This window comes from Aedes albopictus, chromosome 1 (assembly GCF_035046485.1).
Source record: "Aedes albopictus strain Foshan chromosome 1, AalbF5, whole genome shotgun sequence".
Taxonomy (NCBI): Eukaryota; Metazoa; Arthropoda; class Insecta; order Diptera; family Culicidae; genus Aedes; species Aedes albopictus.
The window spans coordinates 69,956,199-69,979,904 of NC_085136.1; the positions used below are offsets into that span (position 1 = coordinate 69,956,199).

The 23,706-nt window shown below is 43.3% G+C and overlaps 2 protein-coding genes and 1 long non-coding RNA gene across 3 annotated transcripts in view; 2 read left to right on the plus strand and 1 right to left on the minus strand.

Annotated features, from left to right (window-relative positions):
- LOC109424355 (uncharacterized) overlaps positions 1-1,149 on the plus strand; it is an 11,565-nt gene extending 10,416 nt beyond the window's left edge. The window contains exon 3 of the long non-coding RNA XR_009996059.1: positions 604-1,149. This is a non-coding gene — a long non-coding RNA (uncharacterized LOC109424355). The remainder of the gene's footprint in view (positions 1-603) is intronic.
- Positions 1,150-7,513: 6,364 nt separating this feature from the next.
- Positions 7,514-9,738, plus strand: LOC109410301 (transcription factor grauzone-like). Its single transcript, XM_019683852.3, has 2 exons — positions 7,514-7,753; positions 7,819-9,738. The coding sequence occupies exons 1-2, from the start codon at positions 7,619-7,621 to the stop codon at positions 9,157-9,159; spliced, it is 1,476 nt and encodes a 491-aa protein (XP_019539397.2). The 5' UTR covers positions 7,514-7,618; the 3' UTR covers positions 9,160-9,738.
- A 924-nt stretch (positions 9,739-10,662) lies between these two features.
- On the minus strand, positions 10,663-23,092 carry LOC109404698 (protein sel-1 homolog 1; the record flags this gene model as incomplete). Its single annotated transcript, XM_019677620.3, is given in 5 exon segments — positions 10,663-11,326; positions 11,560-11,764; positions 20,841-21,759; positions 21,876-22,937; positions 23,016-23,092. Coding segments are annotated over 4 exon segments (2,391 nt in total). The 3' UTR covers positions 10,663-11,029.
- Between the last annotated feature and the right edge of the window lie 614 nt (positions 23,093-23,706).

Consider the following 23,706-nt stretch of genomic DNA (forward strand, 5'->3'; position numbering starts at 1 on the left):
CGGGAACATCAATCAGATTTGAACTTTATTGAGAATTAAAAAAAAATCAATATTCAAAAGTGTCAAGTGCCCCACACAATGCATACGTTTGCGTGTGCGTGACAGTAGTTTGACACATTTCCCATGGGAAAACTGTCAAAAAAACGCAAACCTCGACGGAACGGACGCTATGTGCTCCAGGCTTCAGAAGTAGCCCCGCACGATGGTATTATGATTCCTTGCCTAATTTAATGCTGAAGCATATTGAGTAACTGATTGATTTCCAGGCAAAACAGGCACCGAGATTACACTAGGAAAACATCTTAAGGTACACCGGGGCAAGTTGAAACGGGTGAGGCAAGATGAAACAGCGGGTTAACATTATGTTATCCAATGATGGAAAACAGCTTGAATGCCATAACACAATGTTTTTGATTCAAGCAATCTTTTGACGAAAGAAAAAATTCCAAAATGAATTAAAATCTATTTCAAAACTTCGTGTTTCATCTTGCCCCACCCGTTTCAACTTGCCCCGGTGTACCTTACTCTTGCTTTGACTAATTTCTACAAAATTAGCTATTTAATCCGAATTAATGATTATTAATGAATATTTGTATATTTCAGAATGACGGTGCCGCTGTCTTCAAGCGGTACTTTATTCACCGCTGCCGTCAGAATGGTCGCCCAGCAACTTTGTGCCCGCAGAACCAACTTTAATTATTATATAATAATCATTCTTATAAGTAAATTAAATTTTATAAAAAAAATCTACAATACAAATAAAATTTCCCTTTAGAATATACTTTTTCTGATTTTCCTCCTGAATAGCTGATTAATTTGTATTTCATCTTATTTCGACTTAAATTTTGTGTATCTTCAAAACCCTAATAGTTTTCAGCTACACATTTTTTTTTCATCGAAAAAAGATGAAATTCAATTTAATCATCCATTCAGGAGAATTGGCAAGCGTTTACATCGTTTCCTCAGGTACATTGCAAGGATTACATCGTACCGTGTACGTCGAATAAATTACATCGCAATAATTACATCGGATCTGTTTATTACATCAACAGCCGTCGAGTACATCGGGCTGTGTAATATTCATCAATCGATGTAACGACCTGGTTGCAGCGATTTCGATGTAATATTCAACAACTTTTTTTGCTGTGTACATTTGAGGATGTAGCTCTGCTTCCCTTCGCGGTTACGGATGTACGTACATACAAGCATGTGTCGCTTTCCGCTTGCTCGAATCCCATATGGACTTGAACACTCTGTCGATCTTTTTATTCCACACTGAAATAAATTTTGTTGTCGTTTCCACCGAATCCATGGTAGAATTAAGAACTGTACCAACAAATTTCAACCGAATGCAAAATTCTGTTAATTGTACTGAAACATTGTCAATATTACCATGCGTGTATTACTGTTGACTAAAAACATTCTTGGTTCTACTATTTGGGCATTGTAATTTCGACCATGTAGACTTGAATGTTGCGCGTCTAAGATAAACACTAGGATAAACATGGTCAAAAATACAATGTCAAAATAGTAATATCAAGAATGTTTTTATTCACGCATGGTAATATTGACAATGTTTCAGTACAATTAACAGATTTTTGCATTCGGTTGAAAATTGTTGGTACAGTTCTTAACTTTACCATGGATTCGGTGGGAACAACAACAAAATTTATTTCAGTGCAGGCTCGGGCGGACCCCGTATGGAACGTATTTGGTCGCACCAATTCGTCCTTCGACCCGCAAGACTCCTTATTTGTCCAAAAATACCGACAACTTCCGTAGTGGACTGCTCTTCTCCAGCCGCTTGTCGCATGCCGCGATGACAACTATTTTTTTTTTGTTTATATTAGGGTAAGAAATCAAACTTTGAACTAGTCAAATTGTAAACTTAATTTGAACCATTTCGAAATTCATTAAAACGACGTACTTTTTAGGCAAATATTGTCCCGGAAAAGATGCTAAACAGCTTTCCGTAATATAACCTGATAACATGGACTTTAAAAGCATTGAAAAAAGCATTTTTGTCATGGAAAACAGGCAATTGAAAAATCACTGTGATTTATCCCATTTCCCCCCAGAGAAAGCACATTTTCGGTGCACTCGTACAGCTCATGCATTGTATCACACGCAATATGTGAACACGTCAAATGAAAGCGTATTTTTCGTAGAATCAACCAACCGAATAATATTCTGCATTATTTGTCATAAAATTATTATTGGAGAATGTTGTCTTAAGTTGAACCATTTGTAATCTAAATTTGAACTAGTAAACGGGGGCGAGCTTCCAGTGTTGGCCTGCAGATTGCGCTAGTGGTTGTTTTGTTTACTCTTGGGGGTGAAAAATTCCAAATTTAGTTTCCAAGTTCCTGAAGAGTTTAGAACATTCTTAGTTGAAATTCCACTGCCTAATGAAAAATAGTTATGGGAATTAACAGTTCCATGTGTTTTTCTATTGTTCAGCACGAAATTGGCTGTTGTGGGAGATGCTCGAGCTGCTGCCGCCAGTAGTTCAAATTAAGATTAAAATTGGTTCAAATTATGATTACGATGGTTCAAATTAAGATTAAAATCATTGTTGACGAAAAATCGAATTTTTCAATGAAATTCGGTGCAAATACAAACTTTTTACCACTTAACAGAAAGCTTATACCCGTGGCTTTCATGTACATACGATTTTGCCGTAGTAAATTATTTCCAGGTGGGAGAAGAAATCACTCAAAATTTGCGCTACTTCGGAAAGCCGCAACTTGGTTCAACCTGAGACGAGACTCGCGAAGACGGTCTTCTTTTTCTCCACTTTGTTATTTTTTTCTTCTTCCTATCTGTGTTGACATTATGTTTTGGGCTGGTGGTTCAAACACGTACGTGACCGCATCACCTCACATGCAGTGTGACTGAATCCCATTCACGCACAAAATCATGTTGAGGTGAAATTTTGCATCGCCAACAATCGCCAAGCAAAGTAATCATTGGAATAGTTTGTTTTCAATTTATTTTTGACAGTACAGGAGAAGAAAATGCTGCTCGGAGCGAGGCTCGGAGCGAATTTTGGCTTCAGAATTTATCTCGGATAGCAATACTTTCCTCGTTTTAGGTAACGTAATCAAACGGGCTACAACTGACAGCTCAGTTGGGCTGCACTTGACGTTGCTTTTTTTCTCTTCGCGAGTCTCGTCTCAGGGTTCAACTTTTGATTACCTACCCTAACGTGTATTTTAACTTAAATGCTAATTCTACACTTAAACAACTGTTGATTTTTGCGCAATGTTGTTAGCTCTTCAGAAAATTCTTCGGCCTGCACCAGCTTCCACAGCACAACTTCTGCTTTCAACAGTTCTTCACTCGATAATGTTCTGGCATAGCGCCGTTTGGGATCAATTCTTCTACGGCAGGAATCCATGAAGCGAAGAACGAATCTAACGGTCCGCTGCAGCCGTAGATATTTGGAAAACCATTGATATTGAATCATTTTCGTGGTTTCTGAACCTTGTTCCCCGACCCGTCGAAGAACTTGTCCGGAATTCGAGAGCCAGTTCCGATGGATGCCAGGTGAAATTTTCAAATGTCTTCGCAAGGCACGTTAAAATGTCTTCACATGTCTTCACATTCCATATTGTGACTTTGGTATAAAATTAAAGTTAAAAATCAAAATAATCTCACTCCGCTCTACATCAAATAATATAGCAATGAGCTTGGTGATGACATCCTACATTCAAGAAAGGCGTTCACACTTCTAGGATGCCTCCAGTTTTTTGTGATTCCTCATGGACCTTCCCAAGAATTTACTCAGTTCACTGGGAAGTCTTCCTGAAGTTTCCCATAAGAATTAGTCTAAGTGCTCTTCAGACTTTTCTCTAGGAGTACCTCGGGAATTGCTTCCGAGGTTTCCAGGTAAATTTATTCAGAAGTCTTCAAGAATTTCTCCAGGAGTTTTCCGGGAATCCCTCCATGGCTTCCTCACGAATACCATGAAATTCCTTAACAAGCTCCCGAAGAACTCCTGCAGCATTTGTGGTAGAATTTCTCCAAGATTGCCCAGGAAATTTCTCCATGATTTGACTGAAAATAAATACCAACAAAAGCTTTCCGGAAATTTCCTTCAGAAATTCAATGAAATTTACTTCAAGAGTTCCCCAGGAAGTCCTCCAGCAATAATCCACGGTTCTCTCAGGATTATTTACCTTTACCTTTTTTTTAATTTCTCAAGAAGTTCGTTTGATTTATTTCCAAGAGTTCCACAGAAAAATCCGGGAATTCCTTCAGAAGATCTTCGGGAATTCATCCTGGAGTTCCTTAGACATTTCTCCAAGAGTTCATCGGGAATTCGACCAGAAGTATCTCGGGAATTTCTCCAGGACATCCTCGGGAATTCTTCCAAGAGTTTCACAGGAACTTCTCCAGGTGTATCTCGGGAATTCCTCCAGGAGATCCTCGGGAATTCCGAGGGGAATTCCTCCTACAGATTACCTACAGGAAATCCACGGGAATTCTTCTAACAGTTCTTTGGGAATTCCTGCAGGACTTCTTCGGGAATTCGTCCAGGAGTTGCTCGGATATTTCTCCATGAATTGTTTGGTATTTCTTCCAGGAGATTCTTGGGAATTCCTCCTGGAGTTCCTCGAGTATTCTTCCAGACGATCCTTGGGAATTTCTCCGGGAGATCCTCGGGAATTCCTTCATTAAATGCGTTGTTTAGTGAATAAAATATTATTATTGTCTATAGCCTAATCAAAAGAGCTAATTTTTCTGAGTATAACGTGATTTTATTGGATTTTAATAGCTTTGTTTTGATGGTTAAATTAACAAAACAATTTGAATTTTTATGGATAGAATGACAGTTCAATCGATAAAATGACAGTTCGACCCGAACAAAAAACTTTCCCCATACAAACCTTAAATCCATTTTAAAAATAGTTCCCGGACTTCAAAAATTATGAAATTTTGGATTTCGATTAATTTTTGGGCGGAGAATCTGATTATGACATAATCTAAATACCCCTAAAGAACCCAATTCCATAGAAATTTCTGCAGGACTGTCAGAGCAATTTCTACAGAAGTCCCCGAGAATGTATTTTAGAGCTCCTATGAAATTCTTTCAGGAATTTAATGGAAATTTCTCCTCGGGTCTCGAGAATTTGTCCAGGGATTTCCCGGAAATCCTTTCATGGATTCCCCCGAGGATTTCCCACAAATACCACGGGAATTTCTTTAGAAGCAACCGAAGAATTCCTGCAGTAATTGTGATAGAATCACTCCAGCATCTCCCAGGGAATTTCTCAATGATTCAATCATTTTTAATTTAACTACATAAATTATCCGGAAATTCCATCCAGAATTTCCACGAAACTTACCTCAGAAATCTACCAACTGATCTTCCAGTAATAATGCATGGTTCCTGGGATTTATTTCCAAAAGTGCCACTAAAAATCCGGAAATTTCTCCAGAAGATCCTCGGCAATTCATCCTGGAGTTCTTAGGAAGTTTCTCAAAAAGTTCTTCTGGAATTCCTCAAGAAGATAATCGGAAATTTTTACAGAAGATTTTCGGAAATTCCTCTAGTAGTCCCTCGGGAATTTCTGGGGTCCTTTCGGATTCACGCTTGAGCGGGAGAAGATGATTAACGCGTGTTCTATCTTCTGTGGTCGGTTTATTACTAAAGCACAGTTATTTACAGAAGGTTGCTCGGTGGCTTCACTAGTGTGTGGTGTGCTGGTGTGTACCTAACGATCTTGGATCGGTTGTGTTTATGTGTGTGGTTCCGAGATCGGGTTGGAGTGTGGTACATAGAATGTGTTTATGCAGAGAGTGAGTTACCTGACTGGTGGTGATGATGATTGTTCCGTGTTGCCAGGATCGCCACAAATTCTCCAGGAAATCTTCAGGAATACCTCCTGGAGATCGTCGGGAGTTCCTCCAGGAGTTCTTCAGAAACTCCTCCAGAAATGCCTCGGGCATTCCTCCATAAGCTTGTCAAAAATTCCTCAAGGAGTTCTTCAGGAAATCCTGCAGGTATCCATAGGAACATCCAGTTGAACGTCTGATAAACTCCTCAAAGATTTCTTGAGAATATCGTGGAAGTATTCCCGAGAAAATGCTACAGAAATTCTCAAGGATCTCCAGGAGAAATTTCCAAGGAGCTCCTGAGAAATTCCCAAGGAGCTCCTGAGAAATTCCCAAGGATCTTTTTGAGGAATTCCCGAGAAACTCCTGGAGGTATACCCGCGAATCTTCGGGAAAGATTACCGAGGAACTTCTGGAAGAATCTCGAGGCAATCCTGGAAGAATTCTTGAAGAACTCATGGAGGAATTTCTGTAGATCTCCTGGAAGAATCTCCGCGGAACTCGTAGAGAAATTTCCTAGGAACTCATGGATGAATTTCAGAAGAAATTCTGGAAAATTTCACGAGTAACTCCTAGAGGAATCCCCGATTAACTTCTGGAGGTATTCTCTCAAGGAGCTTCTGGAGGAATTCCGAGGAAAACATGGAGGAATGCCTTAGGAACTCCTGAAGAAATTCTCGGCAAACTCCTGGAGCAATACCAGAGGAGCTCCTGCAAAAATTTGCGCGGAGCTCCTAGAGGTATACGCGAGAATCTCTTGAAGAGATTTCCGTGGAACTCCTGGAAGAATGTCCGAGGAACTCGTGGAAAAGTTCTCGAGGAACTCCTGGAAGAATCCCTCGAGCAATTCCCGAGAAACTCCAGGAGGAATTCCTGGAGGAATTGGGTTGTTAAGTGAATAAAATATTGTTATTTTCTATATCTTAAGGACAGACTTGTTAGAATCCCAAAATGGCCGCCACAATGGCCGACTTTGGCACCTACTCACGATTTCTGGGGCACAAATCTCATCTTAAACAAAACCAGCGCACCTGAACTTCTTATTTTAAGCTAATTACAAGCACAGATAACAGATGTTTATGCTAGTACAAATTTTTCGCAGAATCCTGTGTAAATGTTCAAAACGATATACGTTGGCTCACTACCGCCATCTACTCAACTGATTGCGACATTACATCTAACTTGTATGCAAGAATAGTTCAAAGTTACACTTTTATTCAAGATCGAATACAATCTTGAATGTAAAATTGCGTAGTGCATGCAATCTTGAAAGCGATCACTAACTATCGATCACTGCGCCATCTCTAAATGATTGCCACATGAGTTTCAGATGCTCGTTACATACAAAATGGCGGTTGAGCATTTTTACACACATTGCCAATATAAGCATAAACGTCTGTTATCTGTGTTACAAGTGAGCAAGAACAGAATAATATAATGAACTGCTGTTCGAAGCTTGCTTCTTGAGATTTGTGCGTTTGAAGTTCTGATACACTGTTGAAGCGGGATTTCAAGACGTTTGTCCTTAACTTCCCATAGTGTTCTCAGGTTTGGCCCTGTTTGGCCCAATAACTCAAATTTGAGTTATTCTGCGAGTATTTTCTGCGGAGTGTCATAAAAATGTAGCCACCCTAATGCATGCAACATGGTATTGTTGCAGCAATGGATGGTGTGACGTTGCAAACGACATTGAACTAGCGTTGATTTGCAACAGCATCAGGACAGATATCCAGCAAGATTTTCAGGACTCCTCCAAAAACTATCCAGCACATCCAGCATGACTCCAGATTTAATCGATAGAAAGTGTTTCATTTGTTGCCAAAGAACAACCAACTTCCTTACAATATCAGACTCCGAAAACGATTCCAAGTGTAACACTGGCCTTATCATACGACAACATTTTTGGTTCCAGGTAAAATCATTCCTTAACTAGTCTCCGGTTATGCCTTCCTAAAATCCTGTTCTGAACTGTTACAGGAAAGTGATCTGCAAGATGGAATCATCTGCGAATCTTGTTGGGAAAAGGTGAATCAATTTCATCGGTTCTATCAGGAAGTACAAGAGCTGCACGCACAGTTGGTGAAATCTGAAACGCTAGTCGTTTTCATCAAACAGGATGAAGACCTGATCGAGGAGGATCAACTACGGAACAACTGTGTCGAGTTGACAGCGGTGGATGAGGAACTTGAGGTTCAGTGCAAATCAGAGCTTGCAGGAGAAAGCGACATACATCCAACGGAGTCGGAGTTACCAGACAAACCTCGCAAAAAGCGGAAATACACTAGACGGGCGCCAGAGGAACGGATAGCAAAACCGAAGAAACCAAGACCGCACAAGTTGCTGACCGCCGACGAACGGCAAGCCGAAGATGACTATATCAAGCAACACACTCGCTACACATGCCTGGATTGTGATCTAGTATTCGATGACTTCCGTGGAACCAAGCGGCACCGCCTCAAAGTCCACCAACAGGCGTATGTAGTGTGCTGTGACCAGCAGTTTCGAACGCGATCGTTGCTGTACCAGCACGTGCAAAGTAGGCTGAACCCGGAATCGTTCAAGTGCGAGATTTGCGGCAGGGTGTTCGAGCTTAGAAGGAACTATCTACGGCATCAGAGGGAAATTCATGCCGCTGAACAGGAACTGATACACAAATGCCATCGGTGTCCGAAGGGATTCGTCAAAGAAGGCGCATTGAAGCGACACTTGGCAGAACACGAAACGCTGGACAATGAGTTGGCGAAGTGCGACACCTGCGGGTACAAATTCGGCACCAAGGAAGCCTTGAAGAAGCACATCAAGGCGGTCCATGAGGAGGCCAGCGACTACATTTGTGAAATTTGCTCGAAGGGCTTCTATCGCAAGTCCTTCTTCTTGGAACATCGAAAAACGCACGATATGACTGCGGAGCAGCTGAAGAAGCAGTGCCCAGTGTGCAACAAGTGGCTGAAGAGCCATGCGTACTGGGTAAAGCACGTGCGACGGCACCGCAACGAAGGGGACCACAAGTGCCAGGAATGCGGACACGTTTCGATCAACTTGATGGCACTGAAGGCGCACATGACACGACGGCACGGTCCAAGCAGCCACAGGCGGCATGTTTGCGAACTGTGCGGCAAAGAGTACTCGCATGGTACAACGTTGAAGGAGCACGTGGCCAACGCGCATACGGGAGCGCCACTGTACCAGTGCTGCTACTGTTCAAAGAGTTTTTTCTCCAATGCCACCATGTACGGGCACCGGAAGAAGGATCACCCGCAGGAGTGGCTCAAGGACCACATGGCTAAGTATGGCGTTGGAGTGGAGAAGCAACCATAGTCCATGATAATCCGTGACGCTATTGTCGGAAATACAATCTTGTTCTTTCTAGTGCTATACACTAAGTATAGCCAAACCACAAGCGTTTCAATTAACTTTTGCAGAATCCAGATTCCCAGAGCTAAAGATCACCTGGTTTCTTTGAACAGAAGCCAACAAAGGTTCACGAATAGGAGTTCGTGTTGTATAGCAGTGGAGGTAATCGACCTGCCTGGGCCCGTAGCTCGGCCTACAGCTTGTGGCCCGCAACAGGGACTAGCAGCGAGACGTCAATCGCCAACCGGTGGTGATCCAAGTACCCCGTCTGAAGCATTGAAGGAACTTAAAGCAAAACTGTGGTAGCAAGCGATGGACGAAGAGTATCGAGCGCAGATCGAGAACAACACTTGGGAGCTGCAGCTCCCAGAACTACCAGCGGACCGAAAAGCCATCGTCAGCAAGTGGTTGTGCAAATCGAAGGGGAACGAAAAAGGGAACATTGTGCGACACAAGGCAAAACTGATTGCCCAAGGTTTCAACCAGAAGTACGGCGTAGACTTCGACGAGATCTTTGCTCCCGTTGCCAAGCAGGTGACTCTCGGGACGTTACTCACGGTACATAGTCAGTCGTCGCGGAATTTTTGTGAAGCACAGGGACCGCATACAGCGCCCGTTCGCTTATTGCAAACCCGCTCATTGCAACACTTTTTGGTTGCAAGTCCGCTAATTGCAAAATTTGACACGTGCAACCAAGTGTCAAATTTGTGCTGTCATTTCCGTTCGCTCGTTGCAAAATGTTTAAGGGCTGTTTGCAGATCAGGAGGAATTTCTCGGCCTATCTTGGTGCATGGGAAATTCCTTGGCTGAATCGCTCAAGAAACCGTTTTTTCTTCGACCGCAGTACGCAGTTGCCAAGAAATGACAGTTCAAATTCAAGTCATCGTTGAAAGTTTCTGCCACGAATCGTTCAAGAAGTTTCTTGAGCGATTCCTCTTGAACTCCCAAACTGGGCTTTACATTGCAACGAGCGAATGCCATTCGCTAATTGCAACGTCACTTTGACACTAAAGGGCAACGAAATTCACTGACAGCATGAATTTGACACTTGATTGCTTTTTAATTGCAAAAACTTGTCGAATTTTGCAATTAGCGAACTTGCAACTAAAAAGCGTTGCAACGAGCGGGTTTGCAACGAGCGAACGGGCGCTGTATGTATGATAAACTAACCGATCGCAGCGCCACGATGTGATTACTTGTGTTGCCGGTAACATATTTTTTTACATAAAATTCAGATTGGACTTGGATGTATGTTCTCTGTGGTTCAAGTTTAGAGAAGCAAATCTCGCAAGAACTCTTTGAAAAACTGTGTACAGCTTAAGAATGGTAAAAATGTACAGTACCAGCGATCCTGAGGGCGAAAAGAATTAGCTTCGAAACGTGTTTCGAAGCGTACATTTGTTGATTCAATATTATCTTCTACACCACTAGGGCTTTCTTTTCTTCGCCTATTGTTAACACAGCAACTTTACGTACACTAAGTATATTTCACATAGACTTCTACTTTCTTTCGGACTGTCGAACTGCATATCAATGTGCGATTGATAAACCGAATTTCAACGCATCCCACTCAGCATCTGTTCTCTAGTAGAACCGAACTATATTATACACTCTCATCTCATATCACCAAGCATCTCATGTAAAGTTGAAGCATTGTAGGAAAAGCAGTTCAAAGGAGCAACAGAATTTTGACTTAACAAAACGTTACAGATTTCGACTTCTGCCTCGTCGAAGTCCTAGATTTCTTAAAACAAACGCGGAATCAGCCTAAAAACTGAAAAGTAGAAATAGGAAAAGAAACAACAAGTATGATTTAACTCACACTAACAGTCGATCACTGCGGTGCATCTTCGCGCTGTTGCTGCTGCTGTGGCCGGTTCGTCGTACTGCTAGGGGCGGCCGGTCGGTCCAAAAGGGGGGCCTCCTCTCCGGCTACTCCGGCTCCTGCCACCACGGGGGCAGCCGCCGCCGCCACCGGTTGGTTGTTGTAGTTGTTGCCGGCTGCTCCCGGGGGAGGCGGCCTCCGGAAGTACAGCGCTGCCCCGAGCACTATCGTCAGTATCGTGATCAGATACAGATCCCAGTTGGAGGCGATGTTCTCGTCCAGTTCGAGCAGGACGCTGAAGGGAGACTGGGGAAAGAGAAAGATAAATTGGTTAAAAAATGATGGAATATGGAAGCAAAACTCCTGGCCTTCAAATTGGTATTACCCAAATACATGGACAAGGACCACCGATTATATAGAAACAAAGAAAAAGAGCTAAACAGTATTAACAGACAGTGACAAATCGAGAATGAACATTGAAAAAGGGAGAAGAAAATATGAAAAAAAAATATCTTGTAGGGACAATCCAGATTACTTACCTCTCGCAGTGATTCCAACTTGAACAGCAATTGGAGCTTCATCAGGGCCAAGGTGACGGGCACCTTGGCGTCGGCGCTGGTCTCCGCTGCCAAATCGTAGCACCGTTTGGCCAGGTGGATGTCCTTCTTCATGCCGAGGCCCTGTTCGTGCATGTAGCCCAGGTTGAACATCGCCTGGGCGTTGTGCTGCTGTTCCGAAGCCATCCTGGAAACGTAATGCATTAAAAAGTTTATAGGAGAAGCTGAGAAGGTACTACAATCTACAATATAGTTTAATCTTTGGCAGCATTTTCGAAATAAAAGATTGTCGGTCATGATGGTATTCTCCATGCATCAATATTGTGATTTAATTTGAAAGATATATCTTTCTATATCTATGTATTTATACATAAACACAATTCAAAAAACTGATCAACGGGTTAGAGCAGGGGTTCTCAAACTTTTTCAGGTTGCGACCCACTTTCGATTTTTAAAGAATTTGGCGACCCACCAGAACGTATTTTCATGCAGTAAGTCATTTTGGAAAATTTTGACTGGCTTTTTAATAAGCACATTTTATCACTTCCAAAGGCTTTGATAAGTTTACGTTACGTAGTTTCCGAATAAAAAAAATAGTTTTCTTTTTCAATTATTGTGCTCTTTTAAGTCTAAGTAAGGTTGAAGTTTTGGTAAACTCTTAGTCTAAAGAGTTTGAGATAAGTTAGCAAGGTTCTAATCAAGTCTGACTCAAGTCTGCAGCACTTCAGAATAGGTTTTAAGTATGCTCTCACATATTCTAGGAATTAACAAAAATAAATTACATTTTATACAAATTCTTTGACAATATAGCACAAATTTTGTACTTATGCGGGATTTTAACATCTACTTTAAAATGAAAGATTGGGTTGAAAATGTTTCAAATATTTGAAGCGTGTGGGTGAAAATCAAAAAGAGTTTTTAGAATTATAGTACTGCTGCATTGTAAGACGAATCCTCATGAAAATTTTAGTCATATCCTCCATACGCACTTATTTTATTTATATTTTTATTGAAATCGCTTTTCAGTTGTTCTGATTTCTGTAAAAGTTCAAACAATCGACATTCAGCAGAATTTCACCGAAGTTAAGCTCTACTTAAGTTCGGTTAAGGTAGGGTTTGTTGTCGAAATTTGGTATTTTTTACTAATTTTTATTTTTTTACTTGTTTGATATTTTAACTGCTGAACTGCTAACTGACAATGCAAACTGTAAGCAACAACAAAACCCTTTTGAATGAGAGCTCATAATTTGCGAATCAGTTTCAGAACGCAGACAGTAGAATTAATATTCAATATACTTCCGACTAAGACGTATAATACATAATTTTGAATAGAATTAAGGAGAAACCGTACTTCTAGAAATAGCTATGTCGAATCTCCAAGGAAGTATTTGTACATTATAAAATGGCTAGCTGACATAAACCCGTAACGTGGGTAGATCACCTTGGAATGGTGCGTTACGGCGTAAGATCTACCATACAATACCAAATTTTAATCCTGCTATTTTCCAGTCTGGTTAATTTAAATGCAGGATCAAGATTTGGTTTACTTTTTTTTACTGTTTTTTTTTTGTTTATTAATTGTTTTTTATTCTATTTTTGTAATTTGTTTTTCACTGCTAATATATGTACAGTTTGTTTCAGAGGAATGCAGGTAAATTTGTCCTATGTGTAAATAACCCAATTTACAAAAAAAATAACTGTTGTGAACGTATCACCATTTAATACTATTTTCTATTTCAGATTTACAAGCAGCGATCAAAACGGCAAAGCATCTCTTTTCTTAGAAAGATTAAGATTACCGTACGATTCAGTGGCTGGTAGACCACGGTGTCCGCGTCGATTTCTTCGAGCCGAGTTTCGTAATTTCGCGTGTTCTGTTTCTTCGAGTACAGTATCGTAATTTCACGGGTTTTGATGTGTGTTTCTTCCGTTTCTTATTTTCGCGAACCTCGTTTTACGCAAACTATTTTTGATATAAAAAAAAATGAAATGTCTGGAAGCCATCCGGTAGTTAAAATACAGTGATCGGGGCGTGAGTGTGGTATCCGGGATCAGCCGTACGACGCCAGCTAGCAGTAGATGCGGTTTTGTTTTCTCGAATTGATTGTGCGGTGGTCATTATTCCCTGACATGTCGCGTATGTGAGGACGTATTCAATTTTTCGGGAGTGCATCGTTCGTAGCAAAACAATAATCGGTCTGGTGATTGTAGCAATTTGTTTACCAAAACAACGCCCCAAAAAATCATCCCTTCCCGTATCCAAACTCCTAGTGATTACTCGTAGTAACGCAGAGAATTCCTCGGTTATTGGCCTAAGCGAGAATCACGTCATCACTTCCTTCCCTATCCTCAATTGACCTGCATTCGGACGCGGCCGGCGCTGGTATTGCTTATTGAAAAGTATTAGGATTCCAGTATTTACACAATGAAGAGAAAGCTAATCCCAAGCATCATCTGTTGGTTCTTTGTGTAAATGCAGTTGTCCTTGCAATAACAGAGGAGCAACCGCGGGCGGTCAATCATGCTCATGCTCATGCTCATTATAAAATGGCTAGCTGACATAAGATATTTGAGACATTTATGAAAATATCGCCCAAGAATCCTCCCAGGAAATCCTCCCAAGAGTTTATTCAGGAATTAACTTCAAGAATTTCACTTGGGATTTCCTTCAAGTATTCCTTAGGAAATTCCCTCAGGGCTTCGTTAAGGTGTTTCTTCCAGCAACTACACCCGGGCTACTTTAAGAATTTCTCCAGGGAATCCTGTAGATATTCTTCCAGAGATTTCTTCGGAAGTTCTTCCAAGGATTCCTTCGATATATCTTTCTTCTAGAATTCCTTCAAGTATTCCTCCAGGAATTCCACCTGGGAGTCCTTCGGAAACTCCAGCTGAGATGCCTTCAGGACATCCACCAGGGATTCCTTTAGGTATTCCTGTATGAATTCCTCCAGAGGTTCTCCCCACCAGTTCTTTCAACCACGTTCAAACAACGAGCTTCGAAACGCACAGTATGATCACAGACAATCTGTGGTATGATTGATGTACGCTTCCTCATCCAATGACATTGAGCCTTTCGTAAGGGTAATACGAATGCTCAAACAGTTTGCCACAGATCCCAAATTCTTTATCGCGAAGTGTATTGCTGAGCTTGTTCTTCAGAACTGCATAGCTGGGTAAAATCATCATCAAGTCGTCAAAGTACACTGCTAGCCAGCGATGACGCCGTGACGACGGCATGGAGTAGAAGATAGACACATTTCACCTTCAACTCGTTCGCTGGCACCTCCTCCACGTGTCCTAGTGCCAGAAACTCGCTGAGGAACTCAGAGTACTGCTTGTGAAATTGCTTGTTCTGTCGAAAACGCTTGTCCATTGTTTGCAATCGCTTGATGGTCGCGACACATTATGAGCAATTTTACGAGACGTTTCGGATCAGCTGATCGCTAATTTCATGAATGAAAATTTGACAGGAGGTTGCGCCCAAGCCCGTGAGTGTTAATATCAATATCAACACTGTTGTCGTTTCGTAAAATAGACTATTATCGTCGCACCACCAAATCGAAGTCGTCGCTAGAAGCACATGCGAAGTTGCAGCTGCGAAGTAAATTTGAATCTTTTTTTCTGTTGCGCATCATTAAGCTAATTAAGAGCAACAATATGCACTAATCCAAATTGAGTTGCGACATTTCTAAGTAGGTTGAAAATCAATTTTCGCACGTTCGGTCACTTCGTATTTCGACCAAAAGCATAATAATGACTAATCCGATTCTCCTGGCTTCATTCTTTAGTCGGATGTACGATTCCGCCATCGTCTCTGTAGCAGAGCAAGCCATGATTTTGGTATGCTGACAGCAAGCCTAGATTTAAGATTCATTCTGTATCCAACCTTTAAACAATAAAGACAGAACATAACAGTTGGCGACGAGAAGAAAGAAACCCTCGCAAAACCCTCATTATGTTCAAGCCCTTTTTAACCAAGCCAGCCTGAAGATGTCCAACGACGACCTCAAGAACGCTATTCTGCACCTGACCCAACTGGTTTCCTACCAGCAGCAACAAATCTCCGCCCTTCAACGGACGAACGGAACGGAACGACTGACGGAAGCGAGAAAATCATTGAGTAACTGTGGCCAACGGAATTCAAGAGTTCGATTTCGACCCGAATGAAGACGTTTTCAAAGAAGATGGACGGCGCCTCGACGACGCGGCTAAAGTCCGGCTACTTCTTCGCAAGCTAAGCGGTCCGGTGCACGAAAAATACGTCAACAGTATACTTCCCAAGCATCCCCGTGACTACAAGCCAGAGCGTTCATGATTAACAGAAATTTTAATCATGATTAATCATTGATGATTAAAATTCCAATTTTGGTGATTATTGATTATGATTAATGATTAATTCGATTTAAAGGATGATTAAAGATTATGATTAATGATTAAAATTGGTTTTATCTGTGATTATTGATTATGATTAATGATTAAAAATGGCTCATTGATTAAAAATCATGATTAATCATGATTAACCAATCACAAAAAAATTGAAATGATTAAAATATATTTATTGTTTCACATGTTTTTGAAGTTTCAAAAGTAAAAGGTAACTCTGTCCGGGAGATTTTTGAAAAAAGAATCATAAGTTATATTTTTTAGAACAGCATTTGAACCAATTTAAATTGGATCATATATTTTATATAATGAATCATTTTTGATGATGAATGATTAATGATTGATTAATATTTTTTCTTATGATTATGATTACTGATTAATGATTAGATTGCAAAAACAGTGTGATTAAGATTAATGATTAATGATTGAATGAAATTTTTTTGTGATTATGATTAATGATTTTGATTAATCTTAATCATTAATCATTAATCATGATTAAATTTATGATTAATCATTAACGCTCTGCTACAAGCTGGACGAGACGGTATCCAAGCTCAAGAAGCTCTTCGGCCGGCAGAAATCCGTTTTCCACGTTCGGTATCACTGCCTTCAATACTTCAAGAGCGAAGCGGACGATTTCACTTCATATGCGGCAATGGTGAACAAGCATTGTGAAGCTTTCCAACTCTCGAAGCTTTCAAGCGATCAATTCAAGGCTTTGCGATTCATCTGTGGACTCCAATCGCCGAGAGACATCCGTGCCAGATTGATTTCCAAGCTAGAAGCAGACGAGATAGCGACCGCAACTGAAGGAACGGCAAGCAAAGTCACGTTGGAGAATCTACTGGAAGAGTGCCATCGGATGGTGAATCTTAAGCAGGATACAGCGGCAGTTCGCTCGTTGCAAACCCGCTCATTGCAACGCTTTTTGGTTGCAAGTCCACTGATTGCAAAATTTGACTCGTGTTTGCAATTAAAAAGCAATCAAGTGTCAAATTTGTGCTGTCAGTCATGCTGGCAGTGCATTTCGATGCACTTTAGTGTCAAAGTGACGTTGCAATTGTAGGGTCTGGATCAGTGACGCACTAACACAAGTGCATGGAGAAAGGAGAGACGACCTGACGCGAGAGGACTTTGGATTGGGGAGGGCGCGAGGAGACGTGGTTGGTGGTAGCTGCGATTAGGAAGCGGAGAATCCGGATTCTGGCGATTACCTGGACCAGAAGACGTAGTAGCGGAAATTATCAGAAATGCGGTCATCGGCGATACTACAGCAATCAGCGAATGGCATTCGCTCGTTGCAAAGTAAACATTTTGCAACGAGCGAACGGCGGCTGTACAGCGGCCGTTCGCTCGTTGAAAACCCGCTCGTTGCAACGCTTTTTAGTTGCAATTCCGCTAATTGCAAAATTTGACAAGCTTTTGCAACTAAAAAGCAATCAAGTGTCAAATTTGTGCTGTCAGTCATGCTGGCAGTGCATTTCGATGCACTTTAGTGTCAAAATGACGTTGCAATTAGCGAATGGCATTCGCTCGTTGCAATGTAAACATGTTGCAACGAGCGAACGGCCGCTGTACGCAGATGGTGGAAAGCAGGGATACCCGATGTGTCAACGCCATCGCTCGAAACCAAAAGAAGCCTGTGAAGAGGATTCTCAAAACCCCCTGCTGGAAATGCGGTGATTTTCACTACATTCGTGACTGCCCTTTCATCGATCACACTTGTGGGAAGTGCAAACGTCAAGGTCACAAGGAAAGTTACTGTTCCAGCGACAAGCCCCCCACCTTGACGAAGCCCACAAATCCAAAACCGAAGGAACAATTTATGTCCAGGAGCATCCACATATAACTGTGTGATGTTCGGCGACAGGATCATCGTTCCTCCAGAGGTACCGCAAACAAGTTTTGAAACAGCTACGTAGAGGACACCCGGGTATGGAGCGCATGAAAGCCATTGCTCGAAGTTATGTCTACTGGCCGGATGTGGATGGTTTCGGGGACCCTTTCGGCCAAATGGCATTCGGCCACACGGCATTCGGCCAAACGACATTCGGCCAAATGGCCGGACAGCGATGTCGATGTGGAGCAATATGTACGTCAGCTCAGAGCCTGTGCTGATGCTGCAAAACTACTCTTGAATCTTGGCCGATTCCTACCAAACTCTGGAACCGGGTACACATTGACTACGCAGGATCGATCGACGGATTATACTACCTGGTCATTGTGGATGCCTTTTCGAAATGGCCCGAGATTTTCCGATCGTGTTCCAGCACCGCCTCCTCTACAATCGAATTACTACGAGAGACGTTTGCTCGTTACGGTAACTCAAACACGTTAGTTTCGGACAACGGAACACAATTCACTTGTGAAAGCTTCAAGAACTTCTGCCGCATCAACGGAATTACGCACATCCGTACAGCTCCGTATCACCCACAGTCCAACGGGCAAGCTGAAAGATTTGTGGATTCTTTGAAGCGAGGACTGAAGAAGTTAAGTGAGGGAGGAAGACAATCAACTCCAGAACATCTTCAAACCTTCCTTTCCGTGTATCGATCAACACCCAACAAAAGCTCACCCCAGATGAAGTCTCAAGCGGAAGCTTTCCTGGGAAGACCGGTTAGGACCACTCTGGATTTGCTCAAGAAACCGATTCCTGTTCCTGCAATTCCGAACGAAAAACAAAACATCCAGTTCAATAAGCGGCACGGAGCAACCTGCCGTGAATTTCAACCATACGATATGGTGTTTGCTGAAGGTGTCATGATGCATCATCAAGTTTTCAAACGAATCATTGACTTTTTGCTTTTCAATGATTGTTTGCCTCGCGTTTTTGAAGTGATAAAAAACTGTCAATTCTGCAGCAACGCAGCTGAAAAAATATCATCGCAATCACTGCGAGTGAGCATATAGGATGATACTTTTTCATACGAATATTCGCTTTGGAGGCAGAGGGTTATCACTTTGAAATTTAGAGCCACATATCCAACATGGCTGCCGATGCCGATGATGCCGTAAAAAGCCTGGATACCATCATGGCAATCAGAAGTCATGGAAATCCGGAGTTATCATCGAACGCAAAGGATTAGTGAACTGCAATGTGCTCTTGGACCTTGGTAGACGACAGAGACTAGTCCAGTTTTATACGAATCAGCTTCGACCACGTGCAGACAATGATCAACCGGAAGCATCAGTTCCAGACGTTCAGCTGCCTTGGGAGATTCTGATTTTGCAGCTATAACGACCCATGCAGTACCAAACGATAAAGATGCTCAACCGATTCTTCCTCCGGATGCAAATGACGATTTGGACGAAAACAATGTCGTTGAACCTGATGAACAGCAATCAATTATATCCCTGACGGATGAACCCACTGAAGAAGATCTAACGACTGATCAAGGTTCCTCGGAAGTAGCCCGAGAACAGCCAGCGCGCAACAGAAGACTTCCGTCGTGGTTGGCCCCGTACGATATCTTTTGGGAGGGAGATGTAGCAGAGCAAGCCATGACTTTGGTATGCTGACAGCAAGCCTAGATTTAAGATTCATTCTGTATCCAACCTTCAAACAATAAAGACAGAACAAAACAGTCTCAAATTTGCGAGCTATAATGTCAATGTTATCAGCGAAACCAAGCAGCTGAACGGACTTCGTTAAAATCGTTCCTATCGTGTTAGACTCGATGTTAAAGCACGAAGAACCATCAGCTTACCATAACCCTCTGCGAGATTCGAAGGGACTCGAGAGTGTCCCTGATGTTCTAACTACGCACATCATTCGATCCAACGTCGCCTTGATCAATCGTATCAGTTTTTTTTCGGGAATCCGTATTCGTGCATAATCTGTTATAGCTGGGCTCGATCGATTGTATCATACGCCGATTCAAAATCGATGAACAAGTGATGTGTGGGCACATTGTATTCGCGGCATTTCTGCAACACCTGGCGGATGGCGAACATCTGGTCCGTTGTAGCGTGTTCACCCATGAATCAAGCCTGCTATTGCACCATGACCTCTCTTGGAATTGGGGTGATTGACGGCGGCATAAAATGGTTCCCGCAAACCAACTTGTCTTTCTTTTTGTAGATGGGACACGCGATACCTTCCATCCATACTGTGCACTTTAGATTTGTTGCGAGCAAGCGGGAGCTACCGGAATGCTATCTGACTTTACACTTTGACGTTACTCGTCACTCGTCCGACGACGCTGGTGGCTGAGATTCACCATGCCTACTAGATCACTTGATGTGAGGTGCGTCATTGTTCACGGTTCAATATGCCAACATGAATCTACTGTCACACACACACCCCCCGATGATATCTCCTCCTCCCAATTTTTGATACATAATGACCCAGTCCCAAGTCCCAGTGTAGTGCTCTTACCAGTGCTTCTCCAGCGTATGTTAGAAGCTCGCTTGGTAGTTTATCTGCTCCAGCGGCTTTGTTGTTTTTCAACCGGCCAATCTCCTTCTCAATCTGTTGGAGGTTAGGGGCTGGAAATCTACGCGACGGACTACTCAACCTGAATTCACCCAGTCTCGTCTCAAACGTATGTGTGTAGTAGTAGAATCGACCGGGGTGCACCAACATTGTAACACAGAGCCTGTGATCAGCAAACGATATCGATGCTTCATCGCGATTTTTCGACACCCCATGCCCTTGATTGATTTGATTGTCTTTATTAGAGAGACTTTCAGCCCTTGGCTGGTTCGTCTTACCCCATGCCCTTGTGAAATCCCAAATATTTGTGTAAGGCTCATTTTGGGTATTGTAAAAATGATACAAAAACGCAAAATATGTATATGACTCTGGGAAACGTTATAAAATGAATCGGCCTTCGAGGAAATTGAAGCCAGCATATGTATGGTAAACAATTTTTACTCACCTATAATGGGAAGCAGCTGTCTCGAAGTCCACACCCGTGCCCAACCCGTAATAGTGGTAGTCGCCCAGCTTGACCTGAGCCGCCGAATAACCTTGCGCCGCCGCACGTCCCCAGAACTGCAACGCCCGGATCAACTCTTCCTGCCGGTTCTGGAACAAATTGACCTCACCACGATCCAGCAAGAAAGCAGCATTGCTCTGGGCCACCTCGTAGCCCAACTCGGACATCAGTGTGTACTGCATGAATGCCTCCTCGAACCGATAGGACCGGTAGTCCTGGTGGGCAGACATCAACCGTTCGGCCCACTTGCCCCTCTCGGCAACGTTCTTGAACAGCTCCACCGCAGTCGGACAGGAACGCATCATACCCAGCCCAACGGCGTGCATCTGGCCCAGGTTGTAGAAGGCCAACACGTGGCCGGACTGCGACGCCAGATTGAAGTACTTGTTGGCCAGCTTGAAGTCCCGCTTGACGCCAATTCCGCTGAAGTACATGTTTCCCAGCTGCAACTGGCCATCGACCCAGCCCTGATCGGCCGCTTGCGTGAAATACTTCAGCGCTTTCACCGTGTCCTTCGGGACACCCTTCCCATGCAGATACATCACACCCAAACCGGACTGTCCAACGGGATTACCCAAGTCGGCCGCCTTCTTGAAATACTTCAACGCGGTGTCATTGTCCGCTTTGATGTTGTCGCTCCCTTCCAGGTAGATCTTTCCGAGGAAAGCCATGGCCACGGCATTTCCAGCATTGGCCGCCTGACTGAAATATTGCAGGGCTTTCTGGTGATCGAGCGGGATGCCTCGACCGCCCTGGTAGTGAAGCTGGCCCAGTCCTACCTGAGCTTGTACATCGCCCTTATCCGCCAGCAGTTGATAGTAGTCGATCAGATCGTTATCTAGTATGCCGGAACTTGGACCTAGAGAGAGGCATCAAAAGATAAAACATTATGTAAGTAGTGTAATAATTATTTTGCAGTGGTCACACAATGGTGGCCGAAAGAGGGGCGGAAAAAACTGAAACTGCTTATCTTACCTGCATTTTCGATCTCATCCAGCAGCCTGATCCGATGCACGGCTGCTCCCCCGGAAAAGGTCACCTGATTGGCCACCTTGGTCGCCACCTTCCGATAGAAATCCAACGCCGTTTCGCAACTATTGGGCACCCCAACTCCGGCCCACGACCGGTACCCGAGCGCCATCTGCGCCCACGAATTGTCCCCCAGGGCTGCCATTGTGTAGTAGACCAGTGCCTTGGCCTGGCTCACGTTGAACCCGATTCCCGTGGCGTACATGAAACCGAGGCCCATCTGCGCTTCCGGGAGACCCTCTTCTGCCAGCTCCAGGAACGTACGCTTGGCCGCCTCCGTGTCCATATGCACCGGATTACCCAGCAGCTGCGCCCAGGCCACGTGACTCCTTGCCAGCGGATGACCCTTATTGGCCGCTTCCACCATCAGCTTGTGCCCCTGGAGCTTGTCCACTTTGGTCCGATTGAGAACCACCATCGCCCTGTCGAATGCTTCCTGCGCTTCCAACTGCTCCGGACTCAACGGCACTTCCGCGCCATCGTCCTCCGGCGACATCCGATTGATCTCCTCGATCTCGCTCTCAATCTTCTGAATCATCCGCTCGTGGCTGTCCAGCAGCTCGTTCAGCATCTCCGACATCTTGCGACTCTCCTTATCCTGCGACAAATCCGGCGCCTTGACAATCTTTATCGCCGAGTGCATAAAGCGCAAATCATCCGAAAACCCCTCATACTCGGCCTTCTCCTTCTTACCGCCGGCGGATTCCTCCTGGACTAGCTTTTCCAGCAGCCCTTCCGACGACTTTCTTTGGTTGGAACTCTCATCCTTCACGGCCGATTCTTCCGTTTCCGACTTTGATTCACCATCGCGCTTAGACTTGCCCACGGATTCCGGTCCCAGCGGGGCTTCAAACTGGCTCCACACCTCTCCAAACAGGACCAGGAAAACGAACAGGAAAATAACACTTCCCTTCATCTTTCGCGTTTCCGCTATTATACCACCGATAGCTACCAGGTTGTGCGACGTGTACCTCCACCCATTGATTGTACTGCAAGATTGAGGAAAGCCTATCGAGAAGAGGAGAAAAGAATCAGTCAGCCGTCGTCGTCGTCGTAATCTCCGATCCGTGATTCGCACAAACTCACTCAAAGCTGCTGCTGCGAAATAACCTACGATTCCGTTCCGCAACAAGTCCCTCCACCTATTATGTGTTCGTTCGAAAGTAAATCTATTTTCACAGCGTAAATCAGTCCGATTCACAAACTTTTTTCGACTATTTCAGGAAGAATTTTTACTTTTTCCTAATGAACTGTGCGGTGGCTTTCGTCGTCGTCCGTCGAACAAAGTGATGTTTATTATTCTGACTGACGGATGGGCTGAGGAGGTGGAAGAAAACACAAAAAAATGACGTGTGATCCGCGGATCGGCCGCGATTTTGACAGATGGGTTCCGCTCCCGGGACTTTTGGTGAAAGTTACACGCTAAGGTCAGTTTACCTATTTTTCTAAAATATGGGTAAGTTTTACTCAAATTAGCGTAAACTTTACGCAAATATGGTGTTGGCGACGTTACATGTTTATGTCGAAAATTAATGTGTACATAGGTTACTGCCTGCTTTGTGAACTTGTATGCCGTGGCTGGTACGTCCACCTGGGACTTATCCTGCCTTGCTCCAACTTAGTGTTCTTTGAGCACTTCCACAGCTATTGGTTCATTGATTTGTCTTTATTAAAGAGACTTTCAGCCTTCCACAGTTATTAACTGTGGGCTTTCTTTGCCTGCCATTGCATGAATTTGTATATTGTGAGGCAAGTAAAATGATACTCTATGCCCAGG